The 17,341-nt window shown below is 45.8% G+C and overlaps 3 protein-coding genes across 4 annotated transcripts in view; 2 read left to right on the top strand and 1 right to left on the bottom strand.

The window, feature by feature from the left end:
• The window catches only part of ASAP1 (ArfGAP with SH3 domain, ankyrin repeat and PH domain 1), a 299,002-nt gene extending 294,032 nt beyond the window's left edge, over positions 1-4,970 (top strand). For both annotated transcript variants that reach the window (XM_045005497.1, XM_045005498.1), the window contains one exon: positions 1,643-4,970. In XM_045005497.1, coding sequence (XP_044861432.1) covers positions 1,643-1,717 — 75 coding nt within the window. In that variant the 3' untranslated portion in view covers positions 1,718-4,970. The remainder of the gene's footprint in view (positions 1-1,642) is intronic.
• Positions 4,971-9,920: 4,950 nt separating this feature from the next.
• Positions 9,921-13,990, bottom strand: LOC123365443 (elongation factor 1-alpha-like; the record flags this gene model as incomplete). Its single annotated transcript, XM_045008301.1, has 7 exons — positions 9,921-10,252; positions 10,693-10,927; positions 11,300-11,556; positions 11,880-12,030; positions 12,386-12,682; positions 13,376-13,555; positions 13,694-13,990. Coding segments are annotated over 7 exons (1,536 nt in total), but the record flags the coding sequence as incomplete, so codon positions are not given.
• Positions 13,991-14,085: 95 nt separating this feature from the next.
• The window catches only part of CYRIB (CYFIP related Rac1 interactor B), a 151,657-nt gene continuing 148,401 nt past the window's right edge, over positions 14,086-17,341 (top strand). Inside the window, exon 1 of the mRNA XM_045004745.1 lies at positions 14,086-14,161. Within this exon, the coding sequence (XP_044860680.1) occupies positions 14,101-14,161 (61 nt within the window). The 5' untranslated portion in view covers positions 14,086-14,100. The remainder of the gene's footprint in view (positions 14,162-17,341) is intronic.

The following is a 17,341-nucleotide window of genomic DNA, read 5'->3' on the forward strand; positions in this document are numbered from 1 at the left end:
TACAACAGGCAGAAAGTACACTGATGATTTATGGAGTTTAAGGTGTGGTAACTACAATTTGAGGCTGGGAAGGTTACACTGAGGTGTGCCCATTACCTGACTCCTTACTCGGTTACCCCTCCACACACACCCAAGTCAATCTAACAGGTACCCAAAACAGCTGACAAACTCCAGAATTGTGGACCTCATCAGGGCTCCCAAGGCTGTGAATGAATCATCACCTTGTACTGCTGGGAAAGAGAAGACTTTTCCTGGGGCCATGTGCCCCCAAAGTCTTAGCACCATTGGAGAGAGGTAGCCTCTGCTTGTCCCCTTGCCTCATCTTTTGACGCTGTTGGCAGTGGTTGCCGAGTCTCTCCTTCACGAAGGATGCTGGGACCTTCTTAAAAGGCCATTCCCCTGGGAAATTCCATGAAGGACTGTGAATCACCTGGTGCTTCTGGGATTGGGGGATGAGGGCTGTTGGGCCATTTGCTTCAAAGTCTTGGCTCCATAGAGGGTAACAATGGGCTCACCTATTGCCCCTCTCCATTTTGGTAACCTATAGAGCAGTGAGAGGCACATTACTATTCTGAAAACAGTGAACCAGAAGGTAAATCTTCAACCTAGAAAGAAGCATTAAGAGCTAGAAGAGAACTGACTGTATGATAAATCAAGGCATGCTGTTCTGATACTGTTAACTAGAGTTGGGCAAACTATGTGTAGTGGACAAATTATGTAGCTTTCTCCGGTTTGTGAAATGTCCACACACAAGATAATGACTTATTCATGATTTGAAACTGCTTAGATACCTCTTTATGTATGTATATTATGCTATGGATTGCTTGCAAACTTTCCCGTACAAATTTGGTGTGTCGGGTATGGTTGTTCCCCTCATTTCCAAGTAATTGAGATTTGTTGGATCGATCCTTTTGTAAACATGAGTGACAGACATCATTGATGCTCTAATTTGCTTGCGGAGGGGGGCAAGGCAGGGGTCCTTTATCACTTGCTCCTCTTCCATGTTTGGTATGTAATGCTTTGCTAGGATTTCTTCTACCCACATATATAGAATTATTCCAAGTAACTTCCCATTTTTAGCAACTTGTAGGTTTCTCTTTTGCTCTTCGCATCCACAGTCGGCTTCCTAGGGTAGGATAGTCCCAAGATTCCTCATTCTGGAATGAGTTTGTAGCATTAATTCAGTTCTCTTACAAGATACAGTATAACTATAAGTTAATCTGACAGCCTGGAGAACCTCTCCTCTTTGTGTTTGGTTCAGTGGAATATGTGACTCTTCCAGATTTCCCATTCCAACCGTGATCCTTTTGTTCTTGTTCATTTAACTTTTCTCCCTATTTATCCCAGTTACAACGTTTGGTAGTGGTTATTGATCTCTTTACAAATCCAAATATTGTTGTAATCAAGGTAGACAGAGGATATTAATCCAAATAAAACAAAATAAAACTCTGATGTCTGTTTGACAGTGGGAGATACTGAAGAGTAACATACATCAAAATGTAGCTTCCTTGGCAAGGGTTTAGATGGCATGCTGTGAAATGTCCAAGAACCATCACAAGGCTTGTACTGATATGCACAAGGAACAGTGTTTTGTTATATGGAGTGAGCGAGAAACCCACAATGTTTTTCTCCTTTGTTGCAGATTGGCCATGTCGAAGGACAGCCAGAGAGGAAAGGAGTCTTCCCGGTGTCCTTTGTGCACATTTTGTCAGATTAATCAAATTCAAAACTTGAGCATTGCACATCCTTCATGCAAGACAGGCTTTTTAGCAAAAGCTAACGGCTGCTGCCTCCCTGTAATCCTGTGCACAATTGTATATATAGCTGCTGTTACAAAATAAGAATTCATTTAAGGTTCACCTCATGAGGTGAATTATATGTATTGTAAATATACTGTGTTATTCTGCCTTTGCCAGTATTATGGTAGCCTTGGAACCTGGCATGCCTTATTGGGTTTGCTGAAGCCATCCTTGGCATCTAGCACTTACATCTCTGTCTATGCTGTTAAAAATGTGTATCAACTGCCAGCTTTCCAAACATAGGTTTCCATCAACCAGTAACTTTGTAGAAATGACTGTTCCTAAGAACTCAGTATTCTCAATTATATAATTAGCAGAGTTAAGATTCTGTTTTCAAAGTGAATGGTTTTGGCCCACTTAAAAACAATCTACAACTAAGAGTACACAGTTTACAGCTATGAAGCCCACTTCGGTATTGATTAAAGAAAGTGCTCAGTTAAATTTAAGTTTGAAAGCAAAAGGAATATTCACTGACTTTACAGAAAAGCAGTAGCATTTTATGGTGTGCACACAGCATTTCATGTTTATATTATGTGGACTTATGCCAAACTCTGATTGCAGTTTCCCTGTGATATTACCTCACTTTAAGACAGTTACAAATTACTTCCATCTGAAAATTTATTTTGATAAAAATTAGTCATACTGTCTTTCCTTATATGTATGTGAAATTTGCTGAAGGTTTTTCACTGAATTTTTAGTAACCAAGGACTTCTAGAAAATATTACACTGTTTATATTATGCATGCATTTAAAACAGTGATTCTCAACCTGTTTATCATTGTGGGCCGCATATGTGGCCCAAAATGTGTTATCTGGGCCGCAGGTTGAGAACCACAGCACTCCCCACAGACCCACTGCCACCTGCTCAGAGACCCCTCCACAGAGTGGGGCTAGGAGTGGAGTCCTGGGCAGGGGGCCAGGTGGCAGGGACCCCAGACCTTGCTGTGCGGACCTGGGCAGTGCATGGCCGGGTGGCTGGGCAGACAGGCAACAGCCCAGACCCCAAACCCATGGGGTAGCCCCCGGATCCCAGAACCCCTGGGGTCAGCCTGTAGCCCTGGAGTTTGTAGGGCTGGGCAGCAGCTCCGGATCCAGGACTCTGCAGGGCCAGCCGGCAGCCCTTGTTCCCAGACTGTACGGGGCTGGTCAGCAGCCCCGGATCCCTGCCACACAAAACTGGCCAGTGATGTCCACCCCGCCCAGGCCGAGCAGCCCAGACTCTGCCACACTGGGCGGCCAGGCAGCCGGGAACCCCGGCCCAGCGGCCTTTAGCACACAGCTGGGCCGCAGCTGTGTGCTGATTGGGCCGCCTGCAGGTTGAGAACCACTGATTTAGAATCTTACTTGAAAACTGTCTTTGTACAGGAATAGTACTGTAGTCACATAGCTAAGTTGGAACAAAAGAACATTTTAATTTGATAACTATTCAGATTGAAATGTGAGCTTGCAACAGTATTTATTTATAGCTAATTGGCTCTCTTTGAAAATCACTTATTTTTAAAAAAGTCTTCAGCTTTGCTGAAGGTTATAATTAACGAGTGTAAAATTTCCTCAGTGTTACTGTCTGGATAAATTTAAACTATTACAGTATAAAAAATTGTTTAGAATATCAGAGTGAAAGGTTGACCTTTCATGCAGTTTGTCAGGCTATTAATTATAGAAACTAATCACTAGTATCAAGTTGTATATTAACTGTCTTCATTAAACTATCTTTGTATTTCATAGTCTTAACTCCAAGCACCAGCCAACAAACACATTACCATAAAATTAATTTCTAATAAGTCTTTGGAAGAATGCGTTTGACTTCTGGTAGCGTCAAAGTTGTTATAAATTGCATTAGTGAAAAACACATTCCTTGCAGTTAATTCACTTAGTCTCCTTTTTTTCTAATCACAACATTTAATGTATTATTAAAAACATTAATTTACTTCATTTTCTATATCATTTTTAATTTTGGAACCGAATAAAATTGTTATTGTCTGTGATCAGATAACTGTATTGATCAGGTTCTATGATTTTCATATGTAGGACTGGTATTGTATTGCTTAAAATGTTACTTTGGCAACAGTACATATTACTAATATTTTACAGCAGACAGTCTTGGCTACATAGGACTATTTTTCATTTTATAAAAGCACAACTCAAAAAAACCTTCTGAAAGTTTTCATTTTTAATGCAGTTTTACAAGGCTGTAGTCAGTGAATATTTAATTGTATTTATATGGTTATGAGAACTTTAAATATCAAATAAACCTTGCATGAAAAAATATTCCAAAATATTTATCAACTGTTACTGGAAAGTGGCTTTTAAACTATTGCTTTATCAGTGTCATGACAAAAGTGTATTAAAAAACAAATACACCGGTGAGTGAGCCTGCTCACATCTAATCCACAGTGTTATCAGTTTCAGTATTTCAGACTTGTACTGTTTTTTTATGGAAAGCAGTCAGGACCTGAGTTTATTTAGCATTCCATTTTATCCATTAATACAATGTTTTAAGTTGCATTAAAGAAGGAAAAACTATTCACTTTTGTGGTCAAGTGTATTTTTAAGTGATCTCAAAATAATCTGGTAAAAGCTAAACACATAAGGAAAACCTAGACATGTAAAATGATGTAGAAGCAAATGTCTATTCTTTTGTACACTCTCTGCAGTAGTATACATAGGCATTGTTAAAATGAGATTAGTTCCATCAGGAACAAGAGTTCTGTTTGTTCTGGCTTATTGTGGGTCATAGGAAATCTAAAATTCATTGTGTGTTATATTGATTGAGTTTAAGTACAATATATTTAAACTCAATGAGCCACTATCTGCAATTTTGTACATGAAATAGTATTTGGAAAGTTTAGATCTTTATAGACAAATAGCTAGTAATTAGTTTTTTTCCCTGGGATGAGGATGTTCTGCAAATGATGTCTTATTTTACTGTTGAACAGCAATTGCTATTTATTTTTTTATTACATAATACATCAACATGTTGTATAGAAATCAGATTTGGTAGTGCCAGTAGTTAAAATTTTGACTTCTCATTTGAATGTTAAGATCAAACATCAGTACACTTGTCTATTCACATGTATTTAAATGTGACAGTTTTTGAGTACTGTATGTGTTAATTTCTACTTTTTTAATATTTAAAATTGCTTTGAAATAAATGTATTCAGTTGATCCCAGACATCTGAACAAGGCCCTTTTGTCAGTTGGAATCTCCTGTAGGAGGAAAGTCTACATCTCACGTAGGTGGCTTTTGAGAGAGAACTCATTTTAAGCTATTGAGTAGAGCGCTGAATTATCAATATAAGTATTCTTTAAGTTGATAATACATGTATATGTGTAACCTATTTGTTAAATATGAATGCACTTAGTTTTATCCTAAAACTTTTAGCTACTATGTGCTAGTATCAAAATACACTCATTCTTTCCTGGGTGGAATTAAGCTTCTCTGATGGCCCAATCAGCTTCTGCAGAATAAAGTGTTAATATTTTAAAAAATGACTAGCCCTTCTGATTGTGAAGAAAAAAAATTCAAAATGTGCCCTAACAGAGTGCTATCTTTCTGTGGCTGCAGATAGACTGAAAGTTCATAGCTCTTTCAGAGATACTGGGTCACATTGATATCTGGAGCCCAGCAGTCATTTAAATTATTTTTAACTATTTCATAGCTGATTATTTTAGCAGGGAAACCCAACTACTATGGAACTTCTGGTGTGGTATCTATTTCCTCTTTCCCTTTACATTCTGTAATGCCCTGGGAAAGGTCCCCTTTTAAACAGTACTTCAGTGATATTAGAGAGGTTTGGGCAGGGGGACTAAGCGGTTGCTAGGATTCAAAGGGAAGTAATTGGTTATGAATCCACAGTAAAGGTGACTTGCAAAGGGAAAAAAATCACTTTTCTTCCATCTATACAAAAGAATGGATTTTTTTTCTGCTTTTTTTCCCAACCTGAGATATCAAATTTATTAGGTAAATTGGGTTGAGGCTGTATGGTAATTCCTGTGCTCCAATTATCCTAATAGTGGCCAGTAACTCATTACTTCAGAGAAAGATGCAAGAACCTCTGCAGCAAGTAATTATGGGATAACCTGCCCATAGGAAAAAAAATCCCTTCTAACCCTTAATAATGTGAGAGACTACACCTGGCAGCATGAGGATGTATCTCTTGCAAAATTTTTGTTCAATATTTACTATAACTCTGGACATTTTTTGTTATCCATATAAATGTACAATATCTTTGCACTGTGCTAGACACTTGGTCTTACTGATATCCTGTATAAGACATTTCCTTTTAATAGCCTTGAATTGCTACTTCCCTGACCTGTTCACACAGTGGGGTTGACATTCTCTCCTCCTTTAACTCAAAGGAAAGCAGTGTTTGACTCTTTCACAATGACTTGTGCTAATAGTTTGGGCTCTTGAGTTCAGTAGGTATTTTAAACAGTCATAATTCCATTATCCCTCCCATACTTTGGCAAAAACAACATGAGGTTTCCAATTCAAGAACAGACAGTTTTTGACAGATGCTGTAGAGGGTCTTTGAATCCTCCTTCAGCAAAAAAGTACAGGCACGTTCCTGCTTAGAGCTCAAATTTTTAAGTAGGCCTGCCCTCTCCTTGCACAAGAGAGCTAATATTTGTTCACTCAAATGCCTCAGGCTGCTGTTCAGATTTGTATGAGCTGCTTACCCTATTCAATACCAGCAAAGAAAATGGAAGCTTTAAGCTGAATGATGATTGGCTGATCAGTAGCAATCAGTGATTAGGTTCAGATGCTGAGCAGTAAGCCTGCTATAAATATAGACTAAATCTAATCCTTAATATTTACTGTATTCACTTAAAGCCTATTGTACAGATTACCTACTGAAAGATAAAGGGTTAAAAGTTTGCAATTCAATATTGGAGGTTGCTCAGTAAGAAAATAAATCCTTCAAGCCACCTCCCCCAAAGTAGTCAGTCATATGCTGCATTTCAAATGGCCAAGTTAGAACAAGAAGAAAGTATGTCCATGGAGTGTAGTTGAGGGAAAGCCCTTAAGTGTTTAAAGACATGTGCTCTGCATGTGCACAGTGAGCACTAATCATCCTTCAGCTTCAGGAAACATTAATACTGTTAATTAGTGGATAGATATATCTAAGCCCTAACTAAAAATGCACTGACTACTTGGACACTAATTTGTGACATGTAAGTCTACTTAAAATACACCAACATTGTTATACTGCAAAACACAGAGGCCCTGAGACTGCTTGGCCCTTGTTGGAATGTAAGGCCCACTAGATGCTGCAGGTTCAGGATACTGTAGAAGTTCCTAATATTGCACAACCACAGGCTTAAAGCTTAAGTGTGGGCTAGTTCAAGATTTTGTTTCTAGAGTATGTGTGATAAGCACAGAGTTAGTGGGAACTTACACCAGTGGACTTTGCTGGTGACTTTAAGTTGAGATATTGAAGCTAAACATTAACACTTTGTAAACAGCTGTTAGTGTAATTTTACTTCCTTGCACCTGTCACAAACAAGAGATTAAACCAGTTATGCATTAGTACTAACCTAATGTACATTACAGGACAAATGGCAGCTGGTCTAGGAACTACAAATTGACCAGAACCACCCCTCTACTTTTTACTCCTATTTCACTTAGGCTCAGCAGTAAAGTTTGATTGCAAGCATTTTAAACTTGGCTGCATTGGTAGACAGTTTAGAAGATTCCATTTCTTATTAGATCAGCACCTACAAAATCTGAACTATTCTCCTGCCCCATCAGGAAAGCCCCTTTGCAAGACTAGGCCACAATCCCAGCTATAGCTTCCTAGCCAAGAGTGGAGGATTAGTCTAGCCACATGTGCCTCTCTTTATCACATAGGCTTGTGCCAAAGGTGCATAAGTTGGAGATAGTTATCTTAGGTTAGCAGCTGTGAACGATTAACTGTGCTCGCTCACAGGTAAAATGAAGGCTGCTAGACTTAGGCAAAATGTCTTGTGTTAACTTTATTCTAAGGACACCTAAGCCAGCAGGCCCAAACTTGAATGTCATGCCCTGCCCCCACCCCCCAGGGCCAGGAACCAGCTTGGATGGATGCAGACAGAGGTTGGGGGGGCTAGGAGCAGGGCTGCAATGGGGGCTGGCAGCCAGGTGTGGGTCCACCACCTGCCAAGACTAGGGACAGGGACAGGAGTTGGGAGGGGCTGGGTGGTGCTCCCTCCCCTCCCCCTTTGGGAGCTGGCCTAAACTCTGCCATACCACACACGGCCTACATACTCCTCCTCAGGGGCATGCTTCCCACCTTGGGGACCTCTGACCTAAGCCATAGTACACCCATTAGTGAGAGCTATAGGCTGGACTTTAGTTAAGAATACTAAACTAAGTGTTGCTTGTAAGAGGTACAGTAATACCTTGTTAGGCTGCTGGCATTTGACACTAGAGGAGGGCAGGAGTAAGAGTTTGGTCTCTTGAAGACTTCTGAAAGAGAACCCTAAACAATACTGTAGGGGAAAGTCAATTAGGACTCTTCAAATTGCCCTAGGTTGTTCAACAAAATTATGTTTAAACTAGGACTGTTGATGAGTTACCATTAAAATAGAATACCAATTTGTTAAAATGTTTCTACATTTTCAAATATATTGATTTCTATTACAACACAATAGAAAGTGTACAGTGCTCACCTTATATTTGTAATAAATATTTGCACTGTAAAAATGAGTATTTTTTAATTCACTTCATACACATACTATAATGAAATCTTTGTCCTGAAAATGCAACTTACAAATGTAGATTTTGGTTGTTCCATAACTGCACTCAAACACTCAAACTTTAGAGCCTACAAGTCCACTCAGTCCTACTTCTTGTTCAGCCAATTGTTAAGACACCAGTTTGTTTACATTTACAGGTGACATTGTAAATAATCAGTCAGCAGTGTCACCTGAAAACAAGAACTAGCATTTACATGGCACTTTTGTAGCTAGCATTGCAAGGTATTTACGTGCCAGATATGCTAAACATTTGTATGCCCCTTCATGCTTCAGCCACCATTCCAGAGGACATGTTTCCCATGGTTTAAGAATCTGAAGTGCCTTCCGAAATCTGAGAGGGATAAGGTGTGGCACATCCTTCCAGATGTCTTAAAGGAGCAACACTCCATGTGGAAACTACAGACCCCAAACACACACCCCTAACTTTCTCGGGTGGCATTTGATTAAGATGATGAAAATGAACATGCATCAGTCTGCTCTGCTTTTGATTATTGTTGAGCAGAACCCATCATCAGCATGGACATGTCTTCTGGAATGGTGGTTGAAGCATGAAGGGACATACAAATTGTTAGCACATCTGGCACAAATATCTTGTAATGCCAGCTACAATACCATGTGAACATCTGTTCACTTTCAGGTGACATTGTAAACAAGACATGGGCAGCATTATCTCCTGCAAATTGTAACCAAACTGTTTGTCTGAGCAATTGGCTGAAGTAGGACTGAGTGGACCTGTAGGTTCTAAAGTTTCACATTGCATTCAAAAATAAGTTATTTTTTGTACATACTTCTACATTTGCAAGTTCAACTTTCATGATAAAGAGATTGCACTACAGTACTTGTCTCTTTCTTACAGTGCAAGTATTTAATTAAAAATTATGAAGCAAGCACTGTACACTTTATTCTGTGTTGTAATTGAGATCAATACATTTGAAAATTTATAAAATCCAAAATATTTAATAAGTTGTATTATTGTTTAGCAGTGCAATTAATCACAATTATTTTTAATCACCTGACAGCCCTAGTTTAAATCTAATCCTACCTCCCTTTTCATCTAGTGAAAGTTTACGTGGCTGTTCATGGAAGCACTAACCACTAGAATCACATCCTGGTTCTTGCTATTGCTTCCCCCACAAGTAGACGCACGCTTGATTCTTGAGTTGCGAGCCCTTTACATAGAAGCTCCCAGAGGTTCACACTGGCTTGCTGGAGTGTTCTAAAGTAGTTGAGGCTCCTGAAGCTGTGGTCACCTGTCAAGCCTACTTGCATAGATTCACGTGGTCATTTGAAGTGGTCCAGCTGTGAAGCCTTTGTGGTCTCCACAGCTGGAGAGTGGAGACATTTTTCTAGAAGCTTAAAATAAGGAAGGAGGCACCAAGCTGTGTCTCAAATGATTTCTTTATTAAACTAGATGCAGGCCTCTGAGATGAAGAGGCTTTTAATGTTCAGATAATGTTGCTGGCTCTGAACCAACCATAAAACAATCATCCCAATTTGGAGTTAAGCAAAACAAAAGTCCATCTCAAATTAACCTTATTACATTAAAGGCATCTTTCAATTAAATTGGCTTTAAACAAAAAAGGGAAAAGAACCCATTTCACTTAATAAGCAGAGCTTTCTGCGCCTGTTTTCTAGTGACACCCGCAGGCTTCTTTTCCACAGATTTGATGACTCCAACAGCAACAGTCTGCTTCAAGTCCCGAGCTGCAAAGCGACCTGAAATGAAGTTAAATATTTTAGTTGCCTTTCAAACCAAGAAGGCGGCGGCACTACTGCTTATATTCATGCAGTCACTTTGTACTTCCTCCAGCCCCTACTCTTGTCTGTCATCTTATAATGAGGTTTAAGCTCTTTGGGGCAGGGACCATCTTCGTTCTGTGTTTGTACAGCATTAACCAATGGGGGCCTGGTCCATGACTGACTCAAGCAGTTCAGACTGCTAGGCCACCTTCAGTGCAGTAACAGTCTGTTTATTTAGGTTGTTTAGCTGAAGTTTACAGTCAGCTTCTGCTTCCCTGCCCAGTCCATCAAGATACACAAGACCATGATAGACAATGGAAATGGAAGCTCCTAGGGTTTAGCTAAGGTGACTCCTCACATCTCATGTATGTGATTAGTAGCAAATAGGTAGAGCTGACTTGACTTCAGATACTTGCCTAAAGGGGGATAGTCAAAAAACCGCTCCACACACAGAGGCTTCTTAGGTACAAGTCTGATGGTAGCAGAGTCTCCAGACTTCAGCACGGAGGGATTGTCCTCCAGCTTCTCCCCAGATCGACGGTCAATCTTCTCAAAGAGCTCAGCAAACTGGCAGGTGACATGAGCAGTGTGACAGTCTACCACTGGGGAGTAGCCAGCCTTGATAAAGCCAGGATGATTCAGGATGATCACCTAGGATCAAAGGAGGGGTTTGTTCCAGGAACAGATCTGTGCTTTAGGGGTTCCCCAACCATCTGATTGCTTTTTTAAATGCCCAGACATTTATGGAGAGCAGTGCCCCAAAATTTGGGCAGCAGATACTGCTAGAAGCTGCCTAAGCCAACAGACACCAGCACTGGGGAGGAGTGTCTGTAGCAATTACTATATTCTGCAGAGTCCAGTCTGACTGACTCTCCCAACCTTCTCCCCACACCTATTCCAAACCTTCCAGTGGTGCTACCAGAGGTCACACCCCCTCAAGAACTCTGGCCTCCCTGCTGCACACACATGAAGGGCCACCACTCTATGAACCATGTAAGCCCCATAGAAGCAAAGTCTCTGCACCTGAGCAGTGAAGTGGGCTGCTGCTGCTGGGGGGTCACTCCTGGAGTTGCCAGCTACATAGCCCCGTCTCAGGTTCTTGACTGCAATGTTCTTTATGTTGAAGCCCACATTATAACCAGGAAAAGCCACCTGCAGTGGCTCATGGTGCATTTCAATGGTTCTGACCTCTGCCGAGAGGTTTGCAGGGGCAAAGGAGATGTTCATGCCCGGCTTGAGGATGCCTGTCTCTATCTTCCCCACTGGTACAGTGCCAATTCCTAGGAGGAGACAGGGGAAGAGTAAGTCAGAGCTGACTGTGGAAAGCCCATAACCAGCACAGCAAGCAGACCAGTTAGTTTGAGGGAGGGTGGAGTATCCTGGCAAGGATGATGGAGGGAGAGTCCCCTCAGAAGTGTTTCCTTCATGAAGTTGAGCCGTCACTAACCAAGGCCAGAATAGCAAAGAGACCAGCACCCAGTATGCTTTGTGTAGGATTTGGGCCCTGCCCCCAGAGGACCAGTCAATCATCTCAGAGACCCCCCCATACAGAACCCAGCTGTAGATCAGCATATCCCAGGGTCCCGTGCCTGCCTGGACTGACCTCCGATCTTGTAGACGTCCTGCAGAGGCACCCTCAGGGGTTTGTTACTGGGCCGCACAGGAGGCAGGAGAGAATCTAGCGCTTCCAGGAGTGTCTGCCCCTTCCCAAAGCCTTCCTTCCGTTTGACCTTCCAGCCTTTGAACCATGGCATCTGCAGGGGGAAGCCAAGCATCTCCTTGGCAGTCTCTGGCTACAGGAAATGCAGCCTGGGGCTGGGACCTGAGGTCTGGCTGTTAGCCCCCGCGGGAGGGCCGTTACCCCTGGACTCACCCTAAAGGGTGCCCGTAGGCCTGTCCCTTCCCCACATGGCTGCAGCACTCAGCACTTCGCCTTACCATCAACACCGCCAACTGCGTGGCCCATCTCCTTCCCTCCTACCCACTGGGCATGGCAGAGGGCCCAGAGCCCTGCTGGAAGGGAGCAGCCGCTGCGCGGAACTGAGCTCCACATGGCTCCCTCCCACCAGCAGCTGCCCTGAGCTCCCCCTGCCCGGATGGATCCCCCACCTTGGCGCTGGGCAGGGTGACGTTCTCGCCGGCCCAGCCGGACACCGGCACGCAGGGCACCGCGGCGGGGCTGTAGCCGATCCTGCGCAGGTAGAGGCTGACGCCCCGCACCACCTCCTCGAAGCGCCGCTGGCTGTAGGGCGGCTCGGTCAGGTCCATCTTGTTGACGCAGAGCAGCAGCTGCTTGACGCCCAGGGTATAGGCCAGCAGGGCGTGCTCGCGGGTCTGCCCCTGCCGGGACACGCCGGCCTCGAACTCCCCGGGCGCGGCCGAGACCATCAGCACCGCGGCGTCCGCCTGGGGCAGAGAGGGGTCGTGTGAGGGTGGGGGCCGCTCCGTGCGCCCGGCGGGGCTGCAACCCGGGCGCCCAGCCCCCTCTAACACCGCCCCCAGCTCAGCCCGGGGCAGGATCGGGGCCGCTCCGTGCGCCCGGCGGGGCTGCGGCCCGCCCAGCCCCTGTAACACCGTCCCCTGCTCAGCCCGGGCCGGGGCAGGATCGGGGCCTCTCCGTGCGCCCGGCGGGGCTGCGGCCCGCCCAGCCCCCTCTAACACCGCCCCCAGCTCGGCCCGGGACAGGATCTGGGCCTCTCCGTGCGCCCACGGGGCTGCAACCCGGGCGCCCAGCCCCCTCTAACACCGCCCCCAGCTCGGCCCGGGACAGGATCGGGGCTGCGGCCCGCCCAGCCCCTGTAACACCGCCCCCAGCTCAGCCCGGGACAGGATCGGGGCTGGAACCGGCCCAGCCCCCTGTAACACCGCCCCCAGCTCAGCCCGGGCCCGGGGCAGGATCGGGGCCGCTCTGTGCGCCCGGCGGGGCTGCAACCCCCCCAGCCCCAGCTCGGGGCAGGATCGGGGCGCCCGGCGGGGCTGCAGCCCGCCCAGCCCCTGTCACACCGCCCCCAGCTCAGCCCGGGGCAGGATGGGGCCGCTCCACCGCCGGGGGCACCGGCCGTACCGCCCCCGGGCGAGGGAGGGCCCCGGCCCCGCTACCTGGGAGGTGCCGGTCAGCATGTTCTTGATGAAGTCGCGGTGGCCCGGCGCGTCGATGATGGTGATGGAGAAGCGGCGCGTGTGGAACTTCCACAGCGAGATGTCGATGGTGATGCCCCGCTCCCGCTCCGCCTTCAGCTTGTCCAGCACCCAGGCGAACTTGAAGGAGCCTTTCCCCACCTGCGGGGCGAGCAGCGCGGCGCGGCGGTCAGGGCGCGTGGGGACGGCTCAGCCCCCGGGCCTGCAGCCGCGCCGCTAGGGGCCGTCTGCGCCGGGGAAGGGCGACCCCGCAATGGGGCCGGAAGGGGGCGAGTGTACCTGGCTAGCCGCGGCCTCCAGCTTCTCCAGCAGCCGGGGCTCCAGCCCCCCGCACTGGTAGATGAGGTGGCCGGTGGTGGTGGATTTACCCGAGTCCACGTGGCCGATGATCACGATGTTCATGTGGGTCTTGCGAACCGGCTCCGACTCCGGCTCCCCCATCCTGCCGGGATCGCTGGAGGCGCCTCCGCCGCCGGCTCCGCCTTTATAGGGCGCGCTGATGGGCGCGGGCCCGCACCTGCTGGGCCAGGCCGCTCCCCTCAGGGACGCAGCAGCGTTACAGGCACCGCTGGGCTCTCAGGCCCCTCTGACGGCCTGTGTTGTGCTGGTGCCTCTGCCCAGAGAGCAGCTGCCCGCCACGGCGCAAGGCTCGTGTCCCCGTGTTGGGCCAGTGCTCCGGAGCGAGCATGTACCTGGAAAGTTACTTCAAAGAGAAAAGCAGCTCAAACCCCGCCACGCTGGCCCCAGGTAATAGCGGCCCTTGGCTTTGTTCCCAAAGAGAATAACTGGGTCTTCTTCTCACAGGCAACTTCACTGGGGACTTTTCCAGGTTATGTGAGTCTCCCTCCCCCATGATCACTGGCTGTTCCTACTGTCCTCCCAGAGACTTTAGGGCCTGAAGCGATGGACCATCATGATGATCTAGTCCATGGGTTGGCAGCCTTTCAGAAGTGGGGTGTCCAGTCTTCAGTTATCCACTCTCATTTAAGGTTTTGCATGCCGGTAATACATTGTAACGTTTTTAGAAGGTCTCTTTCTATAAGTCGATAAGATATAACGAAACTATTGTTGTATGTAAAGTAAATAAGGTTTTTAACACATTGAAGAAGTTTCATTTAAAATTAAATTAAAATGCAGAGCCCCCCAGACCGGTGGCCAGGACCCAGGCAGTGGGAGTGACACTGAAAATCAGCTTGTGTGCCGCCTTCGGCACGTGTGCCATAGGTTGCCTACCCCTGATCTAGTCTGACCTCCTGACATCTATAGATGTCATCATTATAATTAACTAAAAGAAATTGAATCTTCCAAAGCCCACCTGTCGTCTATAGGCAGCCAGTAGTTGATTTTCAGTCAGAGGAGGCTAGAATTTCAGGGAAAGTCAGACTCCGCCTTGGGTATTTGCTAGAGTACTCTCTTCGCTATAACCATATTAAGGCACTGCCATGTGTTCTTTCTGGTATTAAAGTGACATTATAATTTCAGCCCAACATTTACATTTTTAAAAAATCATGGAGCCCAGTTCCTGGGATATTTTTACCCTTTTAATAAAGATGGTTTGTCACTGGATTTCAACAGTCCCCTGCCACTAATCACAGATGCAGTGTGCTAATGCATAGACCTAGAAGATGAACACAACAAAGGTCTTGTTCCTACCCTTGGGTGTCAGTGGGCCCTAGAGTGGAGATACGGGTCTGTCGGCATGGAACTGATTGCAGAATCAGGGCCTAAAGAACAACAGACTCCAATATTCTCATTTTCCAAACTGGAGACAATGAAAGTCCAATATGAAATAAAGAGCATACGAGATGGGATGTAGACTAGATTGGAAAAAATATTGTAATGTTAAAGCTCTAACATGAGTAAGGGGTTTCTTAAAATGTCATTTTAGCATGACAGTGTCTTTCTTACACATTTTACATACAATCTACTGCTAATATTTATATAAATTGCCGGCTCTTTGGGGCAGAGATCCTATGTTTGTTCTGTGTTGTACAGCACCTAGCACAAGGCGGTCCTGGTCCATGATTAGGGCTCCTGGCTGCTACCGTAATGTGAATGATATCAAAGTAATATAACTGAGTAAACTATGGAAGCATCATGTACAGTCCTTTCACCTTAGTCTCTTTAATTGTCATAGCCAAGGTACTGATAACTGCAAGCTGCTCATGTAGCAGGATAGTCCAGTGGATAGGGCACTGTGCTAGAACTTGGAAGACAGGTTCAATTCCCTCTAGTGTGACAGTAAACAAGATTTTCAAAGCTATTTATGTCCTTGGGTACGTCTATACTACGGGACTATTCCGAATTTGCATAAACCGGTTTTGTAAAACAGATTGTATAAAATCGAGTGCGCGCGGCCACACTAAACACATTAAATCGGTGGTGTGCGTCCACGGTCCGAGGCTAGCGTCGACTTCTGGAGCGTTGCACTGTGGGTAGCTATTTCGTAGCTATCCCATAGTTCCCGCAGCCTCCCCCGCCCCTGGGAATTTCCGGGTTGAGATCCCAGTGCCTGATGGGGCAAAAATCATTGTCGCGGGTGGTTCTGGGTAATTGTCGTCAGTCACTCCTTCCTCTGGGAAAGCAACGGCAGACAAGCATTTCGCGGCTTTTTTCCCTGGATTGCCCTGGCAGATGCCATAGCATGGCAATCATGGAGCCTGTTTTGCCTTTTGTGACTGTCACCGTATGTGTACTAGATGCCGCTCACAGAGGCGATTCAGCAGCGCTACACAGCAGCATGCTTTTGCTTTTGCATGACAGCAGAGATGGTTACCAGCCATATTGTACCATCTACCAATCCATAAATTGGTAATAAGATGATCATGGTTACCAGTCCTTTTGCACTGCACTATCTGTTGCTGTCATAAGTGCCCCTGGCTGCTCTTAGCCAGGGGTGCAAAAGCCGAAATTGGGAATGACTCCCTGAGTCAATCTCTCCTTTTTGGTATCTAAAAATAAAATCAGTCCTACCTAGAATATGGGCAAGTGTACTAGAGAACCACTGTATCATAGAACCAGAGAGCACAGCTGCTCTGTGTCAGATCCAGCAGAAATTATGAGCTGTATGCTATTCACAGGGAGTGCTCCTGCAACAACCCCACCTGTTGATTCCATTCTTCCCCCAGCCTTCCTGGGCTACCATAGCATTGTCCCCCCACTTGTGTGATGAAGTAATAAAGAATGCAGGAATAAGACACAGTGACTTGTTAGTGAGAAATGAGTGGAAGGCAGCCTCCAGCTGCTATGATAGTCCAGACAAGACATTAAGGAGTGTGGAGGAGAGGAGCCCAGCATCCCACTGCTAGTCCAGGGGCAACTGAATCTTTTCTTTACACATGAAGGGTGGGGGCTGATGGAGCTCAGCCCCCTGTTGCTATGATGAGGACGGTTACCAGCCATACTGCACCATCTACCAGGAAAAATTAGGGCCAGGCGCCCTTGATTGACCTCACAGATGCTAGTCAGCATGGTTACCAGTCCTTTTGCACTGCCCCATGTGCTAATAGGCTGATGATGACAATGGATGTCAGTCTTACTGCACCATCAGCCACCCATGGCAGGGGGGGGGCAAGGATGTTGGTGTTGAGTGCTGCAGCATCGCATCTATCTGCAGCATTCAGTAAAGATAGGGTGACATGTAAAAGAGTCAAGAGAGGATTGTTTTCCCTTTCACTTCTGGGGGTGGGTGGGTGGAGGCGTAAATTGCCGAGCTATGCCCTGACCCACCGCGGACACTGTTTTTGACCCTAGAAGCATTTGGAGCTCAGCCAAGAATGCAAATACTTTTCGGATACTGCAGGAACTGTGGGATAGCTTGAGTCCTCCAGTCCATGAGCGTCCATTTGATTCTTTGGCTTTCCATTACGCTTGTCACGCAGCAGTGCGCTGAGTCCCTGCTATGGCGTCTGTCTGGAGATTTTTTAA

The sequence above is a fragment of the Mauremys mutica genome, chromosome 2, assembly GCF_020497125.1.
Source record: "Mauremys mutica isolate MM-2020 ecotype Southern chromosome 2, ASM2049712v1, whole genome shotgun sequence".
Lineage (NCBI taxonomy): Eukaryota > Metazoa > Chordata > Testudines > Geoemydidae > Mauremys > Mauremys mutica.